The 26,203-nt window shown below is 40.7% G+C and overlaps 1 protein-coding gene across 4 annotated transcripts in view; it reads left to right on the top strand.

The window, feature by feature from the left end:
• The first annotated feature begins 271 nt into the window (after positions 1–271).
• Positions 272–26,203, top strand: part of LOC122405284 (ras-related protein Rab-32) — a 36,208-nt gene continuing 10,276 nt past the window's right edge. Inside the window, exons 1-2 of one of the 4 annotated variants that reach the window (XM_043409911.1) lie at positions 23,794–25,208; positions 25,753–26,193. In XM_043409911.1, the coding sequence (XP_043265846.1) occupies positions 24,890–25,208; positions 25,753–26,193 (760 nt within the window). In that variant the 5' untranslated portion in view covers positions 23,794–24,889. Of the gene's footprint in view, positions 410–16,033; positions 16,173–16,729; positions 17,019–23,793; positions 25,209–25,752; positions 26,194–26,203 lie in introns of those variants that run through there. The other 3 variants (XM_043409912.1, XM_043409915.1, XM_043409914.1) reach the window with 3 other exon arrangements.

Genomic DNA, 26,203 nt, shown 5'->3' on the forward strand with positions numbered 1-26,203 from the left:
GGAGAAACGAAGTTTCGTCCCTTGTACTTTTAACAGAACTAAACACACGAGGTGTTTCAAATTTTTTACCAAGCGTTCGAAGCGCCGTCGGCGTTTCGCGGCGACAAGGGCGCGAGAGAGAGAGAAACAGGAGCCGTCCCGTGAACACGAAAAGGATAGAGTGGCCGAAAGCGTCGCGGACAGTTACGCAATTGTATACCAACCGCGACGAGAGAGGGGCGGCTAGTAAAATACGCCAGCGCAGTGTAGTACACGTTTTGGTACACGGCAAGATGGCCGGATGGGCCCATCTGTGGTGGTATCGGTCGTGAGACGTTCTCGTTCACACTTGAAGAAAAAACAACGTTGCAAGTCGCATCCGATTCAGGGGTACCACGGGAACGCGCGGAATTTCTATATGCATCCAATGGTGAGTAAAAATTCTTTTTGTCGCTTGTTGCCGCTCGTCGAAAAGCACGCGGGATCGGTGCGTGCGTTGTTTCGCGCGCCGTTTTTCAAACTTTGGCAGATTGCTATGCGATTTGCGCTGCGGGTCGTCTGCTATAGCGCAATTGTAAACCCCGAAAAACGACGAATCGGTTCGACGTCGCACGTGTCACGGTTTATTTTCGATTTCGAAGCACGCGACAACGCGAGAACGGATTTCGAACGGGTGCTCGCTGTGCTTCGAAGTTTACGGAGCGTATGGGGAAGCCCATAACCTTAAATCGACTAACCGTCGTGAAAGATTCTGATAGTAGGAAATCTTTATCGCGTAGAATTTTTTTTTTCACGTCAAAGATTTGTACATCTAGGTTAAAACTAATCGTGACTGTGTAATGTAGTAAACATTGTCTTTACAAGTTTTACGTTCTTCGCATTCGAAATAAATGCATGGTTATTTTAGAGAAAGGAATTCGTTATGCTGGCTGCAGCGGGGACGAAAATTTTTCGACGGATTATAACCCACGCAGATTGTAATATATTCCATCCGTCGAGCGTGACACCACGAAGAAGCGTAAAATATTAATTTGCATGTTGTACAAACAAGAATGTCTTTTTAACACGCTGACCGACACGCCTGTTTTCCATATTCAAAGATGCATTCGGCGTTTGTTAAATTTTCGAGCGGAAAGAAATATTTTTGTGGCAGTCAACGTGTTGATATATCATCTAACGAAAAGACGTCGCGCATGCGGGGTCACCGATTTTATTCAAATTTCTTCCGACTATTTTAGATGCATAAATGCCAGTTATTTACGAAGATGTTTACGTCCACAAATTGAACGTTGAATACTTTCTAAATAATGAGGACATTTGATCTAGAATTGTCAGAAAACATTTGAATAAAATCGACGGTCCCACAGGTGCGGATTACTTTCGCGCATGCGCCATACTGGAAGATCGCCGAAATCGTGCGATTTCTATCTGAACGAACGAACACACGGCGTTGTTTTTCAAGCGAAAACGTACGAAAACAAAGAACGAATTATAACGATATCGATTCATTGGGAGACCCGACGTCGATTAATCGCCAGAGGTCAACACACGATCTTTTCTTACCGCTTCACGGTAAAATCGTCGTTGCAGGGTCAAAACAAATGACGGTCGGTTGGACAAAGGCCAACTGCACGTCGGGCAGACCACCGCGGGAACAAAAAACGCTTTGCACTTCCGATATTGAGCGGAAAAGGACGCGATGCGGTAGCGTCGTTTGATCATTTCCCCGGAGAAACGACAACCGTACACCTTCTGTCCGGGAAAGTGGAGTGTAAACATTGAATAAAAAATGTGTTTAAATATACATTCGAGTAATTCCAGAGGTACGATAATTCAATGTTTCGCGAAACCTGCCCACGGGCCCTTTTACGTCGCGAATTAAATTGTTGTACGTCTCGTTGGTATACTTTGTAACTGTTTCTTAAAACAATGCATTTATTTGAAAGTTTAATTTAAACGGTTCGACCATTTTTTTTTTTTTGTTGGCGAATGTACGGCGAATTGTGTCTCCCATAATTTGGCGACGTTCGCCAGAAACGTGCGCCACATTAATTTCCTTTTCCTTCGTGTAATTCTCTGCGACGTAGTTGAAAAATTTCGAAGAATAATAGCGCCCGCCGCGAGACAGCATAACATGTCTGGTGCTGATAAAAGTCGTTCAAGAGAATTGCGCCAAGTCGACGAAGGGAAAAAAAGTATCTACGCTTTTCTTTCTCCGATTTCACGGAAACACTTCCCCGTTACATACAGAATTTGTGTGTTTTATATTTTTCATTCTTTGTAGTTTTTAAGCCCGTTTATATAATTAAATTAACTGCCACAAGAATTTATCGATAATTTATTAATAAACTTAAGTTTGATTAAGCAATGATATTTATGTTCCGAAAAAAGTTGTCCAATAAAGTACAATTCTTTTTTGTATCATTCTGAAAAATTGTGTTCCATCGAATTTTATTTAAATCTGTTATGTATTATTTACGACGCATGTCTGATATTTATGTACTCTGACATAACCTTCGAATAGTACAAAGTGCCACGATTAACCGATATTTTAGTCAATCGCCTTCGACTTTCGAGCGCGATAGATCCAGATATAGGAAGAGATTCAGTGCAGGATTAGGAAAGGTTAACAAGCTTTCACGATTCACGATCAACGAAAAGACAATGGCTTCCCTGGAGCAATCGAGGAAAGTTCATAATTAGGGTTACCACACTTGGATCACGAGAATAGAATATACAAGATATTCCTTGCACAAGTGATTTCCAAACTTTTTCAAAATCATTAAAAATAGGGAGGGGGAATTTCTTTGCTATCATTTAAATAAATCAATCGTTAGAGCTTCAACGAAAATCTGTAATGCAAATAATGAACGTAAAATGAAAAAAGAGGTTAGGTTAGAGGTTAGGTTAGGTTAGGTTAGGTTAGTTGATCGTTTCCAAAAAAGGAAGAGTACTACCACCACGATAGCCGTACATAGACCGTTAAAATATTACAGTTGGTAACCCTTTCTCTCGCCAGTAGCTATTTCGCGCCTAATTTTCCGTCGTTGATGCGCATGCGCCATTATTGCCGCGCGAGTTCGTTAGCCCCGTGGAGATTCTCACGTCTCGTTCGGGACACAATCGGGCAGGAAAACACAGTGGAAAATTCAACGATGGCTTTCACCAGACCCGGTCACCGTCGACGGTAGCATTTTATCGCGACGACGCGTCGTCGAGATAATCGTCGGCGAGGCTTTTGTGTCCCGTTCGACCGACGGAAAGATTGCGAACGTAACAGGACGAACGGAAAAGTCTTGAAATTCGTTCGACAGAGGCTCTCGACCGTACCAGGAGATAAGGGTGCTCCCGTATCGATGACTAATCTCGTATCGGCGTTATCTCTACGCCAGATCGCCGTGATTAAACGGAATCGTCGATTCTCTGAACTGTGACGACGTTTTCCATGGAAACGACCAACCACACGTTCGGGCCATTGGCGCGTTACCCTATACACGAATTAACACAGACAAATATACACGCACGATGCATTTCGACGCACGACTTGTACTATTTTAACACGTTCACTGCCGGATCAAAACCGTGTAATATTCTGCAAATGTAAACTTTTGATTTTAGACCATTGTAAAGCCACATAACCTAAAATTTAACCTCGTTAAAATTCACAAATTCTATCCAAATTAACCAACTAATTATTCAAACGACACGATATTTTCATGAATATATCAAAACATTTTGTGTACGAATTTTTCAAAATGGAGGGAGTTTAAGAAATATAGAATACTAAAATTGAACTAATGAGTTATAGATTTTATAGAGATTTTATAGAAAGAAACAATTGTAGAAAAATTGAACAGTTGGATTAAAAAAATTGTTTCCAAGATCGTTTCAAGGTCATCAATTTTTTGATACTGTATCGTATGTTTTCGATCGTACGGCGTTATGGTCAGTATGGAGAAGAGTTCGATGACTATATCGATCTAGAAATAACCTTGAGATCAAAAAATCGCCGTCGAATGATTTCTCGATCCTTTATTGCAATTAGCACACACTGTATTTATATATCGCTTATCGTCTTGTCGACTGTTTGTCAACACGCTTAAGAGACCCTTACTGATAGGTACAGAGACGACTGGAAACTTTAATTTTGCCGTAGCGAAATATAGATACCTTATTCTACATACCGGGTGACTCTGCAAGAAACGTATCGCCCAAATATCGTCATCAAATTTTAAAATGCAATAAAAATGTCCAAAGTATGAAATATACAACGAATATATTTCCTTCTCTTTCTAGATTATTTTTTCCAAATTTTCAAGGTCATCGATATTTTTTTTCACGAAAACGTACATTTTGGATCACGCGACGTCGTGGCTGCGATCGAGACGAGTTCAACGACTCGCGACAACGTATCCTTGCTTACACAATACGCGAACCATATAACCGGTGACGCGTTAAAAAAATTTACAGAAGAAATGGACACATACGCGTCTCGCGTTCCTATTTCATCGCGTTTTTCTTTCTCCCGTCTCGTAGGGCTCTGTTCCTGTTTCACGGATTAAACACGGCCGTATCGGGGCACGATCGAGTTTCGTTCGTCGACGTGACCCAGATCGGATCGGATTCGTGGTTATTCTGATACGGAGAAGACTTGACCAAGTTCGATCTCGCATTGTCTTTAAAAATACACGAAACGGCACTTTCGTTTCGAATCAACGTCAAACTGTCGGGCGTTCGTTTCGCTATGTAATTCTATACGTTTCGTTTTGTCTACACCGTCTAGATTGAGTTTACACGGGTTACTGTTTCTTTTATCGACGCGTCGGTGTTATTTGTCGACGTCTGTTTCCTTAACGCGGTGCACGTAACAATTAGTAATCGATAAAACATCAGCGTGAATGATCGTTCAAGTCATATCGTATCTCGATCGACACCCTATATATTGGAATTAATTCTACGCGCAAAACCAAGTCCAAAACGTGGAATACAGTTTTCCTATAGGGGCTTCCGTTTTCGAGAAAATTGGCTCTGAAGATACGCGGGAGCCGCGCATGCGCAGTGGGCCAAGAAGCCACCGCCATATTGGATTTTCGGGACGCCAGACTCGAGCATCTTTGAAATCGTTTTTCTCGAAAACGGAGCCTCGTAGAGAAAAATTTCTTTCCACGTTTTCGATTCGATTTTTCACGTAGAATCGTTTACATATGTAATTTCTATATACTATCGTGTAAATAATGAACAGAGTGGTAAGAAATTGGTGGAAATAATTTGAATTTTTGTTGCTTTGTTTCGTTAACTATTAAAATAGAATTCTCTTGGGAATTTATCTCCCGTGTTAAAGTACGTCGCTATATTAATCCCATTGGTGCCCCCACGGCGTGAAATCGACTGTGGATAAAATGGCCTCGCGCTCGAAACGTCGTATTTTTACTGTTCGCTGCGAAGACTGGCGGGGAAACGCGCCGCGAGCCGATAGAATACTTTTCCAAGTGGAATGCATTTACGAAGGAGCTACTACTCCGACCTACATTCACGGAGTCCTGGAATAATCGATGGCGAAGGCGGTCGAATTGCGGTGAATTTAACACGAACAGAACGAACGCGCCGTAAAAAGCTATTGTAAATATTTAACGGAACAGAGTGACTCGAGAGTTAAAGGAAAAGTCACATTCTTCTCGTCTGCGACGTACATGCATACATATACGTCTTCTCAGGAAACTCTTGTTCGAATTTACGAAAATTCTTTCCTTTCGTTACGTGTATTTATTTGATATTTTTAAATCAATGATTTTTAATAATTTTTTGAATAATTAAAACTCGTGTTAGAGGATGGAGATAGATGATAAATAATTTCAGATACCAAGAGTTTATTTTGCTTCAAGACAAACACCATTTTGCTTGTTCTATTGAGCGAATGAAAAGAAAGGAAAAGGATCGAGTGATTTACGAAAGGAACGCTTGGAAAGTTGCTTCAGAAAGTAACCTTTCGATGGATCACTTATCGTTATCGCTCGACTAACCTCGCTACCGTGTGATCTTTAAGTATTTGTTATCAGCCTCGATGCTCGTGATTCATACTTCTCTTAGACTTCACTTTGTTTTCGAATAATTTTCAGAGTCTTTTGTTCGCGACTGCAAGTGTAGTAAAATTAAAAAAAAACACAGTGGATTAAAAATTGAATTTTTTATATATCTAAATGATAGAATTTAAAATGGCCCCCGAGTGTTAATTTTCGATAATCAATTTTGAAATTTCTCGAAGATAAAGATTTCGATTGTTTTATTTAAATCGAATGGAATTTAAATTAACGTTTAGAAGTATTTATATCGATATCTGGCATTCTGTTGCATAAACGATATCTGTAATTTAGTATCAATCGTCGATACGATAGCATTGATAATTTATGTTTAAAATTAAATTTCAATGAAATTATTTCGCGCAAAGTCCGTTCACCTTAGGGGAGGCGAATCGACGAGAAATATTCGATTTCGTGGACGTATTGTTCGCGTAATTATGTGGCCGATTTACTGTACGATTAAACGTAGAGCTTACTACTGGCAATTATGCGGACACTTTAAGTTAAATTATACGCGAACAATGGCGGTGAATTTCGATAGATATTAAATTTTATAATTTACTGGGGGATCAGAGATTATTATAAATACAGGCTTGAGCATGGATATTTATTTTTATTTTAATTTCTACTTGTTAGTGAAACGAACTATATTTCGTAAACTAATAACACTACGATACACGTTTCCTACGTGCAAAGAGAAATAATTATCGTGGCAGCGGGCACGTGTCGCGCGGGCTAATAATAAAATACTTATTATAATGCCATAATCCGGACGATAAGTGCGTTTAACGAGGCGTGCAACTGTTGGCACATCCCGTTCGTAAATCGCCATTAATTGGACCGAGCCTCTTTCCACGCCATTGTTGGAGGTTATATTAAAAGATCCAGTCTGCTACGTTCTAACAATCGTTTGTTAATTAACAATTTATCCCTCCTCTGTACTATCTTTAGAACCACATTTGGATTATTTTTCAAAAGAATCAGAATGTTATGTTTTTAATGATCTGATAATTAAAATAATTATTTTAATAATCAACGTGAAATTGAAATAGTTTGTGAAAAGTGAGACGAGTTCTTTCGTTGGTTTTCAACGAGTCCAAGTTCTAAACGAGGTTTCGATTACTCAGAAATTGTCGGCGTACGTTTTGTTGTCAATCGGGGAGCCAATGAATCGAAGCCAGTAAATCACGGTGATTTACTTCTTGGTCTTCTAGATTATCGACTCCGTTGTTATCACTCGCTATCGAGCTTGACCCCACCTAATGGTACAATCTAGAATCTGGCCCTTAGCCATGGTTATCAACGAAACACCATTAACGTCTGTCAATAATTTATCGGAGAATTTAAATCATCGAGCGGCGGGCCAGGAAATCTGAAGATTGAAATCACGATGAACGATATTCCATTTTCGGGGGGGGGAGCATAACACCGAATAAGCCATAATCGAATCGCAGCTTCGAAGATTTATATCATCGAGGGACCAAGCTGGAAATTAAATTTTCAACGAAGAATGTTTCATTTTAAAAGAGTAACAACAGAGTAGTTGTATTAAATTTTTATAAAGATATTTGAGTACGGAGAATACGGATCAAAATGGCGGACGCTTGGAATCATTATTATAACCCTAAAATTTAATCTAGCCGAGCTTTTGTCACGTTTTGAATTTCCATCGAAGATTTATTTACAGAAAACAATAATCAAAATGGCGGATGCTTGGAATCGTTATAATTACTGTAAAATTTAATCTAGACAATAACAGAGTTATCCATAATTTTATATTTAATTTTTACAAAGATATTTGAGTATAGGAAATACGGATCAAAATGGCGGACGCTTGAAATCGTTATTATTACCCATAAAATTTAATTTAGCCTATCTTTTCCCACGTTTTAAATTTCCAACGAAGATTTATTTCCAGAAAGCAATAATCAAAATGGCGGATGCTTGGAATCGTTACAATAACCATAGAATTTAATTTAGCCGAGCTTTCATGCTCGAAAACGTTTCGCGACACGAATCCTCGCTTTCCACGTTTTCTTCCCGCAATGTCGGTTATTTTCGCGGCAAATAAACACTGAGATTATACCTCCGTCTGTCTCCCGTGCGATTTACATGATGTAACTCGTCGATTGCCGTTATTAACGACCGAAACTGGTAATTACCGCTTTCGATGTCCCGTCCGTTTTTCCAAACATGCATTATCATTATTATCATTTATTATTTGCCCGCTGTTCCTTCGAGGAACGTTTCTCTTTCATAAAACATCGCGAGAGGTCGACGCGAGCGCCATCTAGACAGATCGACGCGCGAGTATAAATCGATTCAGGCTAATAACGTAGATATCAATTCAGATTTCGTGAAATGGACGTCGAGAGCGCTTCTGATAGACGATTTTTGATATTTTTCGTGCGTCACCTTGTGAAATTGTCTCGTTGATAAAGACGAGCGATTAAAAACGGCGCCTCCATTGTTTGGCTGAACTTCAGACTTTGGCGACAGTGCACGAACGGTTGGGCGGAATTTTGGCCAATAAACAATATCGTAGCTCGCAACGAACCGCACGATCAACAATTTTATTATTAATCTTCGTCCAAAGTATTGTCCAAATTGTTGACAATATATTTCTTTAATCACGCCGTAATAAAATTGCATTTCTCGTTGAAAACAACGTTAAAAGAAGAAGTCGACGATTAATTGTTTACGACTTAATTTTTACGATAACAGTTTTCTTTTGATTTATATTATATTCGAAAGGTAGAAATTATTCTTTTGGTCCAAGCGAGACACGATAAATAATCCAGAAAATTGTTCCATTTAATGTTCAGCTTCCAACTCGTAAAATAATGCAAATACGACGAAACTTTCTCTATTTACAGCCAGCACGATCAATCGTTTCGATTCACATGCTCTAATTATGGAACGAACGTGCTCACCAATTGATAAAGGAAACGATTAATATTATCCACCCTCGTCCGCGTCTGAAAATAATCGCTAAACTTCTACTAACCTACTATTATTTTAGTCCACCATAAATTATGTAAATATTATCATCGTCTCCCGACAAGCGTTGCAATTAATTCTCGGTGCAATAGAATCGAGGCTAGGGCCTCAAACAAACCGTTTCCTCTCGCTTCACTTTCCGCCATTCGCGTACCATTATCACCGAACGCGCTCGTAACGAACTTAATAATACGAACCAACAACAAAAATTCCAAATTATCTCCGTAAATATATAATTGCCCTAGACTTTTGTTTATCGCGTAACGGAAATTAATCGTACAAATTGTTTTCTGTAATCGACAAATTTGTTGACAATTTGTTGACCGGGTCGAGGGGTTAATTCCGTGAAATCTCCCTCGACAGATCGCGTAACGGTTGCATCATGAGCCTAGCGACGAAATCTTTCGTCGGCTCGGTTCATGTCACGCTCGAGAATCGCCAGCGAAGATTAAAAAAAAACATCCGTGGTCAACAATTTAATCGACTCGAGACTCTCTTTCTCTCTTTCTCGCTTCTTCTCGTTCTTCTGTCTAATCTGCGACTGGTTTTTTCAGGCTGTTGAACCGTGAAGCGATAAGGTACCCGAAATAATTATCGACGGTTTTAGGTCGTCTCTCGGTTATTTTCGGAAGGGGAAGACAATTTTTACAGAATAATAAAATCCGTGGACGTAAATGGAAAATCAATACTGGAACTGGTATAATAGAATTTATTAGTAATAAAATACGAGAGAGAAGATTTTTCACACTGTTTTTTCGAGACGCCATTGTATTTTCAAGTTATTTAAATTTTAAAAATTGGTCGAGTGGATGATACGTTCGAAACTAATGTCCGGCCGCCATTTTGGGGGACGTCTAATTTGAAAGAATTATCGCCCGCCGGGGTTAAAGGGAATCGAGCACCGAATTCATTAAATCGTCGATGATAAAGCGTTCTGGAGATTACACGGGGCCCTGGACGACGAAACAACATTGGAAGCTGCTTCAATTACGCGATGATTAGAAACTTCAGCCAGCAGTGGCTGTTTACGGTCCCCCGAGCTCTCTGCGCGTAGTTTGCTAGTTCTGACGTTGATTAAAAATACGAACCACGCACAAATCTTATGGAAAATGGCCCTCGGTTGAGTTAGCTGAACTTTTGATACGATATAGTTCATTGTGTCTTGATGAAAAGTTCCAATGGGCCCAAAAGCTCGTAAATTGAACAGTTTTCGAGATACAGGGGGGGTCAAAAGTCAAAATAACTGTACCTTATTCCAGACTACAGTGAAAACTCGACAAATGTCCTCGAGAGCTGCTCCGTAAATGGTACATTTTTATCCCCACCACTAGGGGGGCTCCCCCTCGAACCAGGGAGGCGAAGTGTAAGCTGAGACGTAACGGCTATCTTTAAAAATCTCTATTGCCTTCGTCATCTTCGTTCGAACGCCCCTGTCAGTGTGACCACACTACTGCACAAGAAGAAAGTTTTTTATTTTTTACCCTATGATAATAAAAATGTTACTATCACGTGGGGGAGATTTTTCTGATCAAAATGAGACTAAACACGACATAAATTGGTCAATATGTGTTAGCTTAATATTGAATTAAATATTGTACTTGAGAGTCTTTTTCTCTTTGTGTATCCTTCTTCCTTCTTGTGATGTTCTTTTCTGTCTCTGGAAACATCAAAGAACGTTGAATTGTGGTGCTGGGTACATTTATCGAATAGAAGGTAGCTAATTTAACCTGGGGGTGAGGGGGGCCATTTTCCATAAGATCTGTGCGGGGGTCCTTTGATAGTTTAAGGTGTAGAAATTTTCAGGGTGATTCTTTTCAGTTTGAACTCCGGTTTATTATTCTTAGAGGTGCTCGTTTCGTTGGTCCTCCGGAGGATGCAAAGGAAAACAGTTCAAGTGAGAGATTTCATGTAGAGAAACTTATTGCGAGAACGTTCGCGATAAACTCGTTTCCTGGATTCGCTTGCTGGACAATTGCGTCCAGATGGAGTACAGAAGTAACGGTAAACGCGGGAACGTGTATGGCTTCCGGTTCTTAGGCACACGCTTCCGTCGAGATCGATACTGGTTGCGATGAACCGCGATCGCTGTCCCGCTTCGGCCATTCTACGGCGCTTCGAATGCAAACAGACTCGAATTTTACCATTAAAAAGTCAATAATTTATTATTTATTAAATTATTAAATACTCATTAGTATAGTGTTTTTCGTTAGTAATTCAAAAATGATGTCCCATCCGACATTTTTGTAAAGGAAATTGTTGTTCAGAATCGTCTCAGCTACCCCCCATTTCCGGTTCTTACACTCTTTACGGGACGAGAATAGAAGATAGATAAGAAAGATAAATAGAGAAACAAGATTGAATGTTATGGAGTATGGGACTGACTGTGGATAGTTACAAGGAGACGTAAAGACATTTATGGTCCTAGGAAGAATCCATCAACATAGATGGCGCGATCGTCGCATGCCTGTCGCTGCGACTGGTGACCAAAAAAGTACCCGGAGATTTAAGAGACCATTCTTACGGTTTAAAAAAATAATAAATGCAAATAAATTAAAATATCCAATTTTTATCCAATTTCATATCGAATCAATTGGTAAAACAGTAAAAGGTGTTATAGTAAAAAAAATGCAGAGGGCGTAAATTTACGCTTTTCGTATTATATTGATGGATACGTGAGGGCGTATATTTACGTCTTTCGTATACATATATTGATAGACTTGTGAAAGCGTATATATACGCCTTTAGCAGTCAAAGGGTTAATCGAATATATTAGCGATCGTAGAAGTAGAACAGACGTTCATTATGAGAATAATTGAACAAATTTAACACTATGAAATTTAAAGAAAATTGATTTTTCCCAAAGCTTTGCAGTATTCTACTCCATCGAAAAAAAGGATCGATGATAATGAAATAGATCGAATTATTCAAATTCTGTAATTTTATTAGAGTTAATCGAATATATTAGCGATCGTAGAAATAGACCAGATGTTCCGATTTCGTGGCGAAGGAAGCTTTTAAGCCACGGAAGCATTAGGAGATCAAAGGATTGATAGACCGGACGCTTTGACACACTTTTAAGATTATTTCGCGCGCCTGGGATCAAATATGAAAAGCGTCCAGGGGCTTTGTTAATGCTTCAAGTGCTTCTCGCGTGGATAATACCGAACATTTATGGCTTTTCCAAACCGTTCACACTGTTTAAGAACGTTCATTGGAATCGTAAGTCTATCGTTCGGGATCTGCATTCAAAGATATGATCTTTCCACCGAACTATAGTATAATACGGTAAATCTATCGATACTCGACTTAATCCATTGGCTTCCCTCAACTTTAATCAGATTTTTATTCACGTCGAACTCATCGAAACACTTCTTTTTAATATTCTTTAAATGCAATAAATATTCAAACACCTTATTTTGATTTTTAACAGTAGATTTATGCAATTTGCTGCAGGTTTTTCTTTCAATTATGGTAATTATTCATATCTCATTGATTAGAATTCTCGTTTAACGACAAGCCTGTGTTATTTTTAGTAATTTCCCCGAAAACACAAAAAAAGAAATTCTATTATCCATATGTATAACTTCTAAAAATTTCAAAATAAAAATTTCTTATCACATTTTTAATATGCACATATTGAAGGAATTCCATATTATTAATATCATCGTTTAGAAAAGTTTTAATAAAAATGCCCCATCTTTAATCTGACGTCAATTAAACTCGACGTAAATTGCTAACAATTAATAACATTAATGAGTTCTGTAAGGTTAGGTTTCGAGTCTAAATGCGTCAAATTGAAAAGTACGATTAAAAAAGCAGTGACTCTGATTATTCAAACACAATTTGAGCAAACTTCCATCAACATTTGTTCCACTGTTACACTATTTTATCAGCACTAAATTATTATAATTTATCTCTCGAAATGTCTATCTACTCTTAACAAGGATCGTCTCGATCACCGATCGATCCGGTCATCCTACGATCGTGGAGCTCTCCGGTCAGAAAAAGGACGTTATCGGTAAAGTCGAGAAGAATTCATCGAAGCGTGTCGCGAGAGATAAAGAGAGAAACGGGCCACGCGCCTCGGTCACGATCTACACCGTGTTCCCCGATATCCGTGTCGAAAAACGATCATGGCTGCACGGCGCCTAAGCAACTTTTTTTTAACAACGATAACGCGTCGCGGACGATAACGTTCCGGGGCCAACCCCGGGCCAATAAATGCTGGGACTTTGCGCCCAACGGCCGCTCATTCTACGCAATCGTTTCACCAAATTCGGTCGAGTTCCGTTCTCCAGTGATCCGCGCCATTTTCGTCCGAAAACCGACATTTTTACGTTCTCGATCGTCAGTGGACATTGTACAGGACTTGTCAGACTTTAGAACACTTGGATCCAGTCAACATTAAGTTTAGAAATCCTGACTAAAGTAATTCTACACACTCGTTCCACAAAGTTCGATCGAGTTCCGTTCTCCAGTGTTCCGCGCCATTTTTGTCTGTAAACCCGGAATTTTAACGTTCTCGATCGTCAGTGAATACTGTACAAGGCTCATCAGACCCTAGAACACTTGGATTCTGTCAACGATAAGTTTAGAAATCCTCACTAAAGTAACTGAGCTCCTAGAGATGACTATGACGAGTCTAGACGCTAAGGTCTAGTTCAGAAAAGGTGTTGGATGATCGTAGTAGCGATGGTATCGGAGATAAATCGCCACTGACAGTCTCGACAGGTGTTTAAAAAGAGATTACAAGTTATCAAGAAGCAATCGACACTGGTAGTGTCGAGGATCATGCAAGGATAGTTTCCTAACGAGATCCTGAGGCACAGAAAGTGGAAGAGGATAGCGAGGAGGCTTATTGATCAGTGTGGAGTTGTTGTTGGTGGGAAATGCTGGATCGTAACGTGGTGTTGGTGCTGCGTACCAGACAGGAGAGGACGGAGAGGCGTCTAAGGCACAAAAAGGAGGCGAACCCGCCGCCGATGGAGCCTCCTCCTCAGTTGCTGAACAACAACCACCTCTACCTCGACCTGAACATGAACTTTAGCGAGAACGTTAAGCAGCAGGCCGTTAGGATGAAAAAGGTTGGTTAGAAACATTCAACCAATGGTTACAGAGAAACTAGTACTGATTCTATCGCTTGTATAGCGCGATTCTCAAAACAGAGGACTCAAAAGCAACAACAGTCTTTGGTGTTAAAGCTTTCTAGAAGCTGTGATCTGCCTAAGGAAACATTCTTAGCGAGATCAGAGATAAAAAATGATTGCTCTGGAGTCTGCTTTCGAGTCCTCGAGTAGAAGAATCGCCCTATACACTGTCTCACTTCTTGCAATCAATTTGGAATCGTCAGATTAAACGGGGGTTAAAAAAAAAACGAAAACAGAGAAGTCAATTAGAAGTGAAATTAACGATAAACAAACAACGTTATCGTTCCGCGAGTATCAACGAGTTACGATAGCCAAAGGGGTAATCGATATTTCGTTTAACAAATACTAAAATAATTCTCGCGTGGCTTATCGAGCTCTTTCGAATCGTCCGACCGAGAATAATAAATGAAAAATTGACGAATTAAGAGATCGACGGATTATCCACCGTGACTCATCCCACGCAACGCGTTATGTAAACATCGATACCTTCTCTTCTGCAGAAAAAAAACGACGCAGATGATGCGCTCGGCATCGCAAATCATCGTTCTTACAGAAATATACCTGATTTCACGGTTGTCGGGATCCATTAGCGTCGAACCGTACTCCCTGTAATTAATCACCGATTAACGATTAGCATTCGTGCTCTTACGTGCGCATCTCGACTGTCCCCGATTATGGAGTCTCTTATATAACGATGGCTATCGAATCGAGAGTGTCTCGAGCAGCGTCGACGCGTGACAAACTGTTTCTGTTCGTTTTGAGTTCGATTTGTCGGACTCGATCCCATCGCTGGGGACGAGACGACGTTTCTTCTCACGAGAATGAAAGCAAGTTCTCCGCTCGGTGGAATCGGTTAAAGCACTTTCTCCGGCGAGCGTATCGCCGTGAGAGAATCTGCTTTGACGGAACGAAGCGAAATAATTAGATTTAGAGACACACTGAAACGGATACCAGAACACCGACGATGTAACGCGTTTCGTAACCTGGCGACAGTTTCATCGAGGCGTTCTGACTTTTCCAAGTTCTTCGTCTCGATCCCAAACTACAACTCTGTCTCTCAAGTTGTCACACGATTATTTTTACCACTGCTATTTGCACACGTGCTCTTGTTGAATACAAACTTCACTTAGGTACCTCTCAAGTTGTAACAGCATAGTCCAAGCCTGTGACAACTTGAAAGACCATACTCTGATACGACTGTCAAGATGTAGATAAGTTTCTAGGCCCTTAAGGTATTTCTCGTTTAGTTCTGACTTTTCCAAGTTCTTTGTCTCGATCCCAAACTACAACTCTGTCTCTCAAGTTGTCACACGATTATTTTTACCTCTGCTATTTGTATACGTGCACTTGTTGAATACAAACTTCACTTAGGTACCTCTCAGGTTGTAACAGCACGATCGAAGCCTGTGACAACTTGAGAGACCATACTCTGATACAACTGTCAAGATGTAGATAAGTTTCTAGACCCTCAAGGTACTCAAACCTCGTTAAAAAAAAAAAATTAAAAATCACATAGTTCTGTGTAACTATTAAGATCGATACAATCGCAATAAGGATTCGAACCCATCGCTACTTCTCGAAAATACCGCGACCAAGATTACCGATAAAAAAACTAACGTCACCAGCCGATTCGATCTGTATAAACAATCCAAGATCAATTAGATTACAAACAATTGACGTCAATGTTCATTATGATTCGATCAGTTTGAAATCCCTCTCTACCTGTCGGCGTTTCCCTCGGAATAGTCACGATTTATCTGTCACGTGGAAAGACAAAAAAAGAAAGAAAGCTTATAAGCTATGAAAACTCGAGGGAAGTCAGTCGACTCGCGGACCGTGAAGTGAAATTATAGTGAGCCACTTGTAGTTATCGCTGCTTCTCGGAACTACTATATTTCGAGCGTGATTCGAACAACTACAAACACCGATGACTTCCGTAGAAAGCGATTCGACCAACGAAAATTTCGAGGTAATTTTTTATTTATGATCCCTTTGATCTCGAACCCATCACTATTTTCAACTAAGATACGATTTAATTACACACGGAACGCCATTCAGTTTCGAATCCATCACTACTTTTTAGAAGAATTCTTTTTAGAAAAAATGAACGTGATATTCACGATTTGATCAGTCTCGAAGCCATCACTACTTCTAAGAAATATTTCACGTTGCAATTTCTCATATTTCGAACACCATGGAGTTCAAGATTACCGAATATCACCCAATATTTACGTCGCGTTTTCTCGATTTTCCTCTCAGTTTCGAAGCCATCGCTACTTCCAGAAAACGGTTCAAACAAGATCCCCGGCGATTAAAAACTAACGTCACATACTTGACGGCGATTCGATCTATATAGAGGCAAAAGATTAATAAGATTACGAACGATTGACGTCACGTGTTCTTAGCGATCCGAATCGCGTCTGAAATCCCTCTCTACCTGTCGTCGTTCCGCCACGGTACAGTGACATGGTTTATCTGTCAGGTGTAAAGACAAAGGTAAAAGAGATTATCAGCGACGAAAGCTCAACGAAAGAGTCAGTCGTTTCGCGAACGGTGAAGTGAAATTGCAGGGGACGTGCAGCCCTTGGTGAACGAACGGATATCGCCGCTACGAGGGTAGAGAATCCCATGAATATCTGAGGCTGTTGACTGAGAAGACGTCCTACAAGTTCGCCCCGGTGCGTTACTCCGACGCCCACTGTCCCTTTGCCCAGGCGCACGTTTCGCCCTCACGGAGACGCACGTCTGCGCCCTTTAAATGTACATCCTACCCAGAACGCGTCGTCGTTTTCAAGACTCTAATCCCGTCTATATCGTAAGTAGGAAAACTCGGTTAGTACCCAACGATAACCTAAGAATTACCATCGACGTTGCGTACGAGCCTCACAACAGATTCCTAGGCTTCTTAGGCAACAACGTGAAGAAATAATCGGATTTTTATGCAAATTTATATTTTTTATTAGAATTAATGAAATGGTAGCTTTCTAGAGGGTTGTTTCAACCCCCCAAATGTAATAATTCCTATCTCAACACTTTGACGGCCGTTGTCACGTATACGTGACTTCACGAGCTAGCAAACTTTGGCCACTGTCACGTGTGCGTGATCTACTGTATCAGCCACCAATTTCATCATACATTCGACTTATTATGTTTGTAATATCACGTCTTCGCGTGATACGTGTGGCCATTAAAGTGTGAAACTATTTCTTATATCTTTGCATGAGTGAATTCTCTAATTTCTTGAAAATTTAAATTTCTCATAAACACATAAATATCCATCTACTTATGAAATATTGAGACTCTGAATTTTGGTCGATAGAGCCAAGTAATTTAATTATATTTGATCAAACGAGTCACTTAGATTTTATTAATAACAATTAAAATACATTTGCTATATTTTATAAAAATTTGATACCTGAGAGCCACATCCTGACAGGATTAGGGTTGAGAAGGATGTATTAAAACCATTACAAGAGGGTGGTTCGGGTTTCTAATGAATTTTAGTTTAATTTTTTTTTATCCTGTTGAATATCAAAAATTTCAGTTTCAAGAGACTTTAGATTTCGTTAAGTTTGTAATTTTCATTTCAAATAAATTTTGTAATTTTGTTTACTCAAGGTGCATCGAGGTTAGCGAATAGAAACCACTCGAATTCCCTTTAATACTGCTTTGGTATCATAACAGTCGTTGTTGATAATACTTATCTCATTGTTACGTAATTTTATTTGCCTCCAATTGACAGATATGCAACCTCAAATTAAACTTACGCAAATTATTACATAAACAATCGTCCTTATCTGAAAGCATACTTTTTAATCGCTTAATTTCAGCTGCAAATTGTCCTATATTTAAACTTAATATTGTAAAAGTAAAAAGTACACAAAACAATTCTTTAGGTTTGTTTTTTACGTCTTCTGTTTATATAGTGTATCTCGTGAAGAAGTTGCGTTTATCGAATGACGCAACGCTGATAATTTTCCAAGCTTTTTCATCGCGATTGCCCTTCGGACGGTTTCCTAGAATTCCCCCTTTTTTCCATTTTTGCGGAACGTGGTCGTCGCCGTTACGAGACATTTTAATTAATTATGAATTCACGATGCATGCGTTTATAATCGCGATTACACCATTCGATGTTTATGAAAAAAAAAATTCTCTCAAGGGAGGATTTATTTCTTTAGCGAGTCACATTTAAAAAAATAAGTCTCAACGAGCTCTTTAACGAAGACCACCCTTTGGGGACCAGCAAATTTCAAGATAATAGCTAAAAATTATTGTTATTTTTTATAGTATTAGGCGTTTCTTATTGGAAACACCGGTTAAGCGCGTCCATTGAATTAAGAGAAGATTCTCGTGTAACAACGTTAAAATTAATGTCTTCTTTGGTCATTTTTTTCATAAAGAATTACAAGTTCTATTGTACTGGACTTTTAGGGGCATTAAGAGGGACTCTTAAACTGTACGAAAATATTTTTTTAGTCCATTTTTTATCATCTTTTATTAAACAGTAATCAAGTCTTTTAATCCTATAGTTATATCATTGGATAGGGATTAAATAATAAAAAGTGGACTAAAAAAATATTTTCGTACAGTTTAAGGGTATTTCTTCCTGTTCCACGAAAGTCTGGTAGAATAAAACTTTTAATTTCTTGCGAGAAAAATTGAAAAGGAAATTGTTTGGTCGAAACGATAGTCGGAAAAGTTTGCGAAACGTTGATCGACGGTGGAAAAAAAGGAAACGCGTTTCCACGGTAAGGACAAATGGAAAACCGTAATTACGCCGGCGCATCGTCTAATTAGCATTGCCAGGGACGAAACGCGTCTTCTGCCCGACATATCGTGACGAATTAATGGGGCGTACGGTAATCACCGCGATCCTTAGATCGTTCCAAAGGATTTATGCTCGATGATCTTCGCGGGTGGATCATTCTTCCATGGAGATTCTTCTCTTAATTTCACGCACGCTGACTTGGAATATCCTCCACGATAATTCCGCTGTCTCAGCGTTTTTATTCCCAACTTCGAAATTTTCATTCGTAGCCTCGTTATTAACACTGAAACTACCAAACCAGTCGAAATGACCCATTTGTAATTTCATATAAAACCTGTAAAAATTAAAAATTTACTCGACTGAATTTTTGGAAATTTACCGAATTTTAATTTTAATTAATTTTTTCTTATTATTCAATAATTTTTTTCTATACCAAGTCTGAGTTAGGTCTGGGTTAATTTTCTATAAGAGAATGAATAAACACTTATTTCCATTGCATTATACATATATTTCTTCGCGTATCTATCGTTTCAATTTCCTTGGTACAAATAAAAACACCATAATTGTCAATAATGTGTTGTAGTTCTAGTGTTAATTAGAACGTTGAGGGGTTAAAATATATTTCTAAATCGACAGAAATTTTGTCACTTTGATTGGTAAAATATTTATAGTCGATCGATAAATCGACTGGTTTATTTCTGAACAACGAATCGAAAATTGTTCCAGGCTGATTTCAACAGGGAATTTTCATCGTTGCAAGTGAATATTTCAATTTATTTGTTTACAAGATCACGTGTAAGTTTGCACAGTTGCAACGTGTAAACAAAACATTAAAATAGTTGACGAGCTTAAGACCACTTATTTTAACAGCTGCAAAACGTTGATACAGCGATAGAAAATTGTTCGACGCGCAGCTCGCGTGGAATATTAATACTTCTAAGCGACTATGTTAATTTTCTTCACACCCCTTTTGGCGCACAGAGTGTTACGCGATCTGTTTGCGTGCATTGGTTGCTTGGATGACCTGCGGATTTGATTAATCAACTTGTTCCCGCCGTTGAGAGGTATCGTTGTCCTCTTACGCGGAACTAATGTTCGCCATTTTTACGCTGTCAAGAAATTGTTAGCGACAACCTCCAGCCAGGGGAAACGCAATTAACATTTCCATTACCTGTCTTAGGTCTGAGCAAGAGATAATAATATTTACAATTTCAACTACGATGACCACATTATCAGAAATCAAGATTCCTTGGACATTTAAATAACAAAACAATTGTTATTTTGTGCTGTTTTTAAATTGATTGTTTCCAAGCTAAAAGTGTCTTAAATCGAGAAATGATAACGCTAAATCGGGTGATTGTTATTTTCAAATTCCTAGAGAAGCATTGTATATACAGCCCTGTGAAAAATTTTAATGAGGGATTCTAGAGGCCAAAATAAGACGAAAATCAAGAATACCAATTTGTTGATGGAGGCTTTGTTAAAAAGTTATTAATGTTTAAAGTTCCACCCCTTACTGAATTTTTTTCTCCAAAATGCGCAAGATTTCGGGGATATGTCTGTTCACCAAAAATGATTGTAATTGACCCCCACAACCGAATATAATTTTTCCAAAACGATTTTGAATTTTTATTTTCCGTCGAAAAATTTCCCAACTTCTCGAATTTTTTTCTAGAAAGTGGGTAGGATTTCAGGGATATGTGTAATGACCAAAAATGGTTGTAATTTACCCCCGCAACTGAAAATAATTTTTTTAAAACGATGTGGAAGTTTTTAATTTTTCGAAAAATTCGTCCACCTATTCGATTTTTTTTCTCGAAAGTGAGTAAGATTTCGGGGATATGTGTAATGACCAAAAATGATTGTAATTGACCCCCGCAACCGAAAATAATTTTTCCAGAACGATTTGAAATTGTTGAATTTAATTGTTAATAACTTTTTAACGAAGCCTCCATCAACAAATTGGTATTCTTGATTTTCGTCTTATTTTGGTTCCTAGAACCTTCCATTAAAATTTTCCCCAGTATATTTAATCTAAATCAGTTGCTGATTTTCTGTAATTTATTATTTATTATCGATAAGTGTATTCACATAATCTCAATGTAGCTATATAGCCTAATTGTATTACGCATTTATATGAGTCGCTAATAATCCCTTAGAGGGTTACCCAGCATTCAATAAAAAAAAAAGAAGAAAAAACACTAAATTAGTAATATAAAATATAAAATCGAAATAACGTGGGTATATTTTGGTAAAACGATGTTTTTGGGTCGTCAAATATTCCATTGTTTTGACCGAGTATCCTAATGTTTATGAGGGGGAGTGTGCAGGATGCTTACCTGTCGTGTCGGAGGAAACGGTTCGTGGAATAAAATTGGTCGCGTGCTAATCGCAGGATGCTCGGGACTGCGTATTGCGCCACGCGGTCGTCGTAGAGCTCGAAGGAGGTCGCGCGAGTTTATCGGGATCGTAGAAACACGGGGAAAACCAGTATCTTACATAAACCACCCCACGCGAGGCATGCGCGATGATGCGCGAACGACGATGGAATTACAGGCATCGAGGTCGTCCTTAGAGCCGACGCACGATTTTATTGGTCCCTCGCGGTGCGTGTGTCGTACAATCGCGAGGATTTCGCTCCTGTCGAGCGATCGTCGATCGATAAAGGCTAACGGTGGCTCCGGTTCGAACACGGACTGAATCCCGAGGCCACCATGACCCGAACCTTTCCCCTGCGTTCGCAAATGTCGCGATTATGCCGACCATTCCGATCGTTCCCCTTACGTAACGCGGTGACCATCGACGAAGATGACTTTTTTCTATTTTTTTTTTAATCAAATGCAGTATTGCGAAACTTTCGATCGTTGAGATTATCGGTATTAGGTTTTTCAAGAAAATTATTGCCAGGAAACGAATCTGATGGCAATAGATTTGGTCGTTTTAGAATTTTATGGTGGAGGAACTTTTTGGCAAAATTAAAATATTTCAAATCATTCTGGAAAAATTATTTCTAGTTGCAGGGGTCAATTGTAAACGTTTTTGGTGGATAGACATACCCTCGAAATCCTACGCTTTTTCGAGAAAAAAATTTGAGTAAGTGTGAAATTTTTCATCGAAACAAAAAAATTATAAATCGTTCTAAAAAAATTATTTTCAGACGTGGAGGTTAATTACAATCATTTTTGGTGAATAGACATACCCCCAAATTCCTACGCACTTTCGAGAAAAAAATTAGAGAAGGTGTGAAATTTTTCGTCGCAACAAAAAAAATTATAAATCGTTCTAAAAAAATTATATCTAGTTAGAGGGGTCAATTACAAGCATTTTTGGTCATTAGACATACCCTAGAAATCCTACTCACTTTCGAGAAAAAAATTCGAGTAGATGGACAAATTTTTCGACGAAATAAAAAATTTTCAAATAATTCTAAAAAAATTATATTTGATTACGGGGGTTAATTTTAAACATTTTTGGTGAAGACACATACCTATGAAATCGTACACAATCATAGAGAAAAAAATTATGTTGGAGAAACTGTTACGAAAAACTTGAACCGTATTATAAAGAGTTGAAACCCTCTTCCTACTTCCCAGTAAGATTCACCATGCTCGAACGATTATAGCGCAGATGCATCCATCAGCTTGGACGCGTATCTCGAGCCGTTTGTCGCTGCCAATTAAGATTACGCGTAGAAAAATCGCGTCTAATCGCCACCTCGTTAGATTACCGCCCGTTGTTCCTTCGTCCGCGACTCAACTTTGGACTTTATCGCTGGCTCATCCCCGTCTGCTATTAATTAATTAACAGAGCTACGAGACGGCGACGCACCCGACGACGCGCAATTAGTGCGTGAAAAGTCCGCCTTCTATTATCGTTTCAGCGCCGAATGAGACCGTCCACTGTCCCTACAGCGATGCTTCACTCATTACAAAACGTTCCCAAGATCTCGATCCACGCAACTCACAAGATTCTATTCGCAAAACTAGCTAGAACCCAAGTATCGTACATAACTCTCACCTCTGAGAGGGTAACATGGTGGTCACCAGGTTCGATCGTTGATTTTTTTTTATTTGTATATGCTGAAGAGGTGAAAATCGTCCTCCATGGTAGGGGCACTGTTGCTCGAGTATTTTAAAGGTGTGAATTTGGTATCTTTTTGGACCAAACCCACCACATCGAAAGGGTTAAAGTCGAGTTTCCCGACTCAGCCAGTACAAACGTTCCCAAGATTTCGATCCACGCAACTCACAAGATTCTATTCGCAAAATTAGTTAGAACCCAAGTATTGTACATAACTTTCACCCCTGAGAGGGTAATATGGTAGTCACCAGGTTCGATCGTTGATTTTTTTTTATTTGTATATGCTGAAGAGGTGAAAATCGTCCTCCATGGTAGAGGCACTATTGCACGAGTATTTTAAAGGTGTGAATTTGGTATCTTTTTGGACCAAACCCACCATATAGAAAGGGTTAAAGTCGAGTTTCCCGACTCAACCAGGTCTCCCATGGTGTCCCTTGCGCAATTCTCGGTGGAGGCAGAGTGGAACGTCTACCACGAGGCACAGACTCTTGGCAAACCGAGTCCTTGCGGCTCACCGCACACCAGCTGTGCCCAGGGCACTCGTGTTACGCGCACGTACGCGTTACGGCACCGTGGTCCGGTCATCGGGGACCAAGAACCACGGGAGAACTCGTCCTCCGCGAGCCTCGTTAACGCGTTAATGCGCGCCGTGGAGGGGCACCGGTACGCTCCTCCCCCTGGTGTCCCCCAGGTGAATTTTTACGCGAGCATTTAGTGCGGCTCCAAGCATCGTCCGGCTTGCAGTGCCGCGAGTTCTCGTCCTCGTTCTCGTTCTCGTTTTTGGTCTCACCACGCGCCATTTTCCCCCCTTTGACCCTATCGTTACGCGGGAATGATCGCAGTTAGGGTAGTTTTGGTATCATCATTATTCAACCAAGCTATGGTGTTTGACCTCTTGGTGGTGTATAGACAGTTACTCCCACTCATTCGTGCACTATAAGTAAAAAAAAATGGTTTCATCTTTTCATTTATAGCGTAGGAATACAAGTGTGAGTAATCGTGGGACAAAAGTGCTCCGTGACTGTAGAAACAGGATCAGTGCCATGATCGATAGCTAATAACCTCTAGTGTACGTAGTAAGTGTTCGTGAACCATTTAGAAGGGGTACCCGTCTAATGGACTGTGTCAGCCAAACCTGCCGCGTCGGTAGAATCCGGAAATCGAAGATACCTCGATCGATAGCCAATACCTCCCGTATGTAAAAGAGTTCGCGAACCCTTTCGAAACTGTAGAATTGTGTCTTGTGGACTATGTCGGGCCTAGCGATATTGCCACGAAGGCTGAAGATCGATGGAGGCCCGGTGTTCCATTAAACGAGGATCGTACACGAGTTCGCAAAGACAGAGGAAGGAGGTCAAGAATCGCGTGAACCGTGATCGGAAGATTCCTTTGGTCTCGATGAGTGGTCTCGTCGAAAGAAAGGAGGCAGCCCCGTTGTTCGAGGGGTGTTGTCGAACGATAATAGAAGTCGACCGCAGAGGCGGAGACTAGGCCGGTAACCGGTCCGCGTTGGGTTTGAGGACTCCCAGGCTTCTCGATTTCGAATGGTCGCGCGGCCAGCGGGAGAAGCACACGTCAGCGAGGGCACCTGACGGTAAAAAGACGCATGTGTGGGAGGGGGGTGGAGAAACGCTGTCGGATTATCCGTGGGCAGGCCGATCGGACCTAGAAAGCGAGTTCTTCTAAGGTTTCCGCGGGTGCCAGAGGAAGCCACGCCGTGGACAGGGGGCCTGGTACCAGAGAGAGACACCGAACACGAGCGGTTCGTTCATCCGGCGCGCGGAAGATTTCGTCCTCTCTCTTCGTTCGCGTCTCTGACCCCCTTCGCGCCGGCGAGGATGGATCGGAACGAGAGCGCAAACGAGGGTGGAAGCTCGCCCGACACGGTGATCGGACGCTCCTCGTCCGAGGAGGACCGGAACAGGCACGGCTGCACCACTTCCGGCGAGTACGCGACCGTCGCCGGCAGCAGCTCCAGCTTGGACACCCTGACCGGTGCCACGGCTGCCCCCGCGGGAAACGACGACAAGAAGAGGGGACGGTTCGGCGCCCTGAAGAGCAGCTTCCGCAAGGAGGGCGGGCTGTTCAAGATCAAGAAGAAGACGAGGTCCGTGGACGAGGCGTTCGTCGAGCAGGAGCCGGATGTTGACGAAAAAGGTTCACCGCGATTCAGTGCCCTTTCTCTCGCGTTTTAGTCCTTTGTGGCCACAGTGATACGTAGATTGGCAGGGCTCTGAGATCTCCAGTTTCTATCTCGGTTTTGTGCGTACCCATTTCGATCCAAATCACTGGAAATCATTGTCAAACTGAGTATTCGTCGTTAAAAACACTCTGCTCCTTGGCTATTACTTGGCTACGGATCCAGTGCGCTGGTTAATCGTGATGGATTTATGCAATCGATTTCTTTCTTTGGGGGCCAATTTACATCACAGGGTTCATCCGTTTTCTTCGAATTTTATTTAATTTATTTTTATTTTATTTTTAAAGAAAATCTAAGTAATCTTCCGTAATATCAATCCTTAAACTCGAGTCTCGAAAAGCGAATATCTATAGCAGAGCCTATGCATTTTAATTACCAAAGTAGCTATGTCTATGAATTCGGTAATTAATTTTTAATCTTTCGGGTAAGATGAGTCCCAATCGAGTCTCGTGAGGCGCGTAAGAACGATAAGTCTGACCCGGACTTGCTCTCCCGGCTTAGAGACGGCCCGCAAGAGGAGTCCGGAAGCGGAGGATGACGGGAAGGGCGGCACGAGCTCGACCTTGAAGAAGAAGAAGAAGAAGTCGAACTCGCTGGTGCGCAAGCTGAGCCTGAACAAATTTCGGCTGTCGACGGACCAGGAGCCGAGGCAGCCGCGCGAGGGTGGCGAGAGCAGCCGTTCGCAGAGCCAATCGTCGCAGGAGTCGCCCAGCCTGTCGGACAGCCCGTCCAGGATCGCGAGGAAGGGGCAGGAGGCCGAGGCGACACCCGCGAAGGAAAGGCTCGAGCATCGCGAGACCAACGAGGCGGGGGAGGGGGATAGAGAGAAGGGAGAGACGTGGAAATCGGAGAAGCTGCTGGAGAAACCGGTGAGCACTGTCACCGTAGTGCAGCGCAGGTCGCCGTCGTTGACCATCAAGAGCTTTACCAAGACCCAGCACGGTGAGCGATC

This window comes from Colletes gigas, unplaced genomic scaffold (genome assembly GCF_013123115.1).
Source record: "Colletes gigas isolate AHSC1104 unplaced genomic scaffold, ASM1312311v1 Colletes_gigas_Sc00004, whole genome shotgun sequence".
Lineage (NCBI taxonomy): Eukaryota > Metazoa > Arthropoda > Insecta > Hymenoptera > Colletidae > Colletes > Colletes gigas.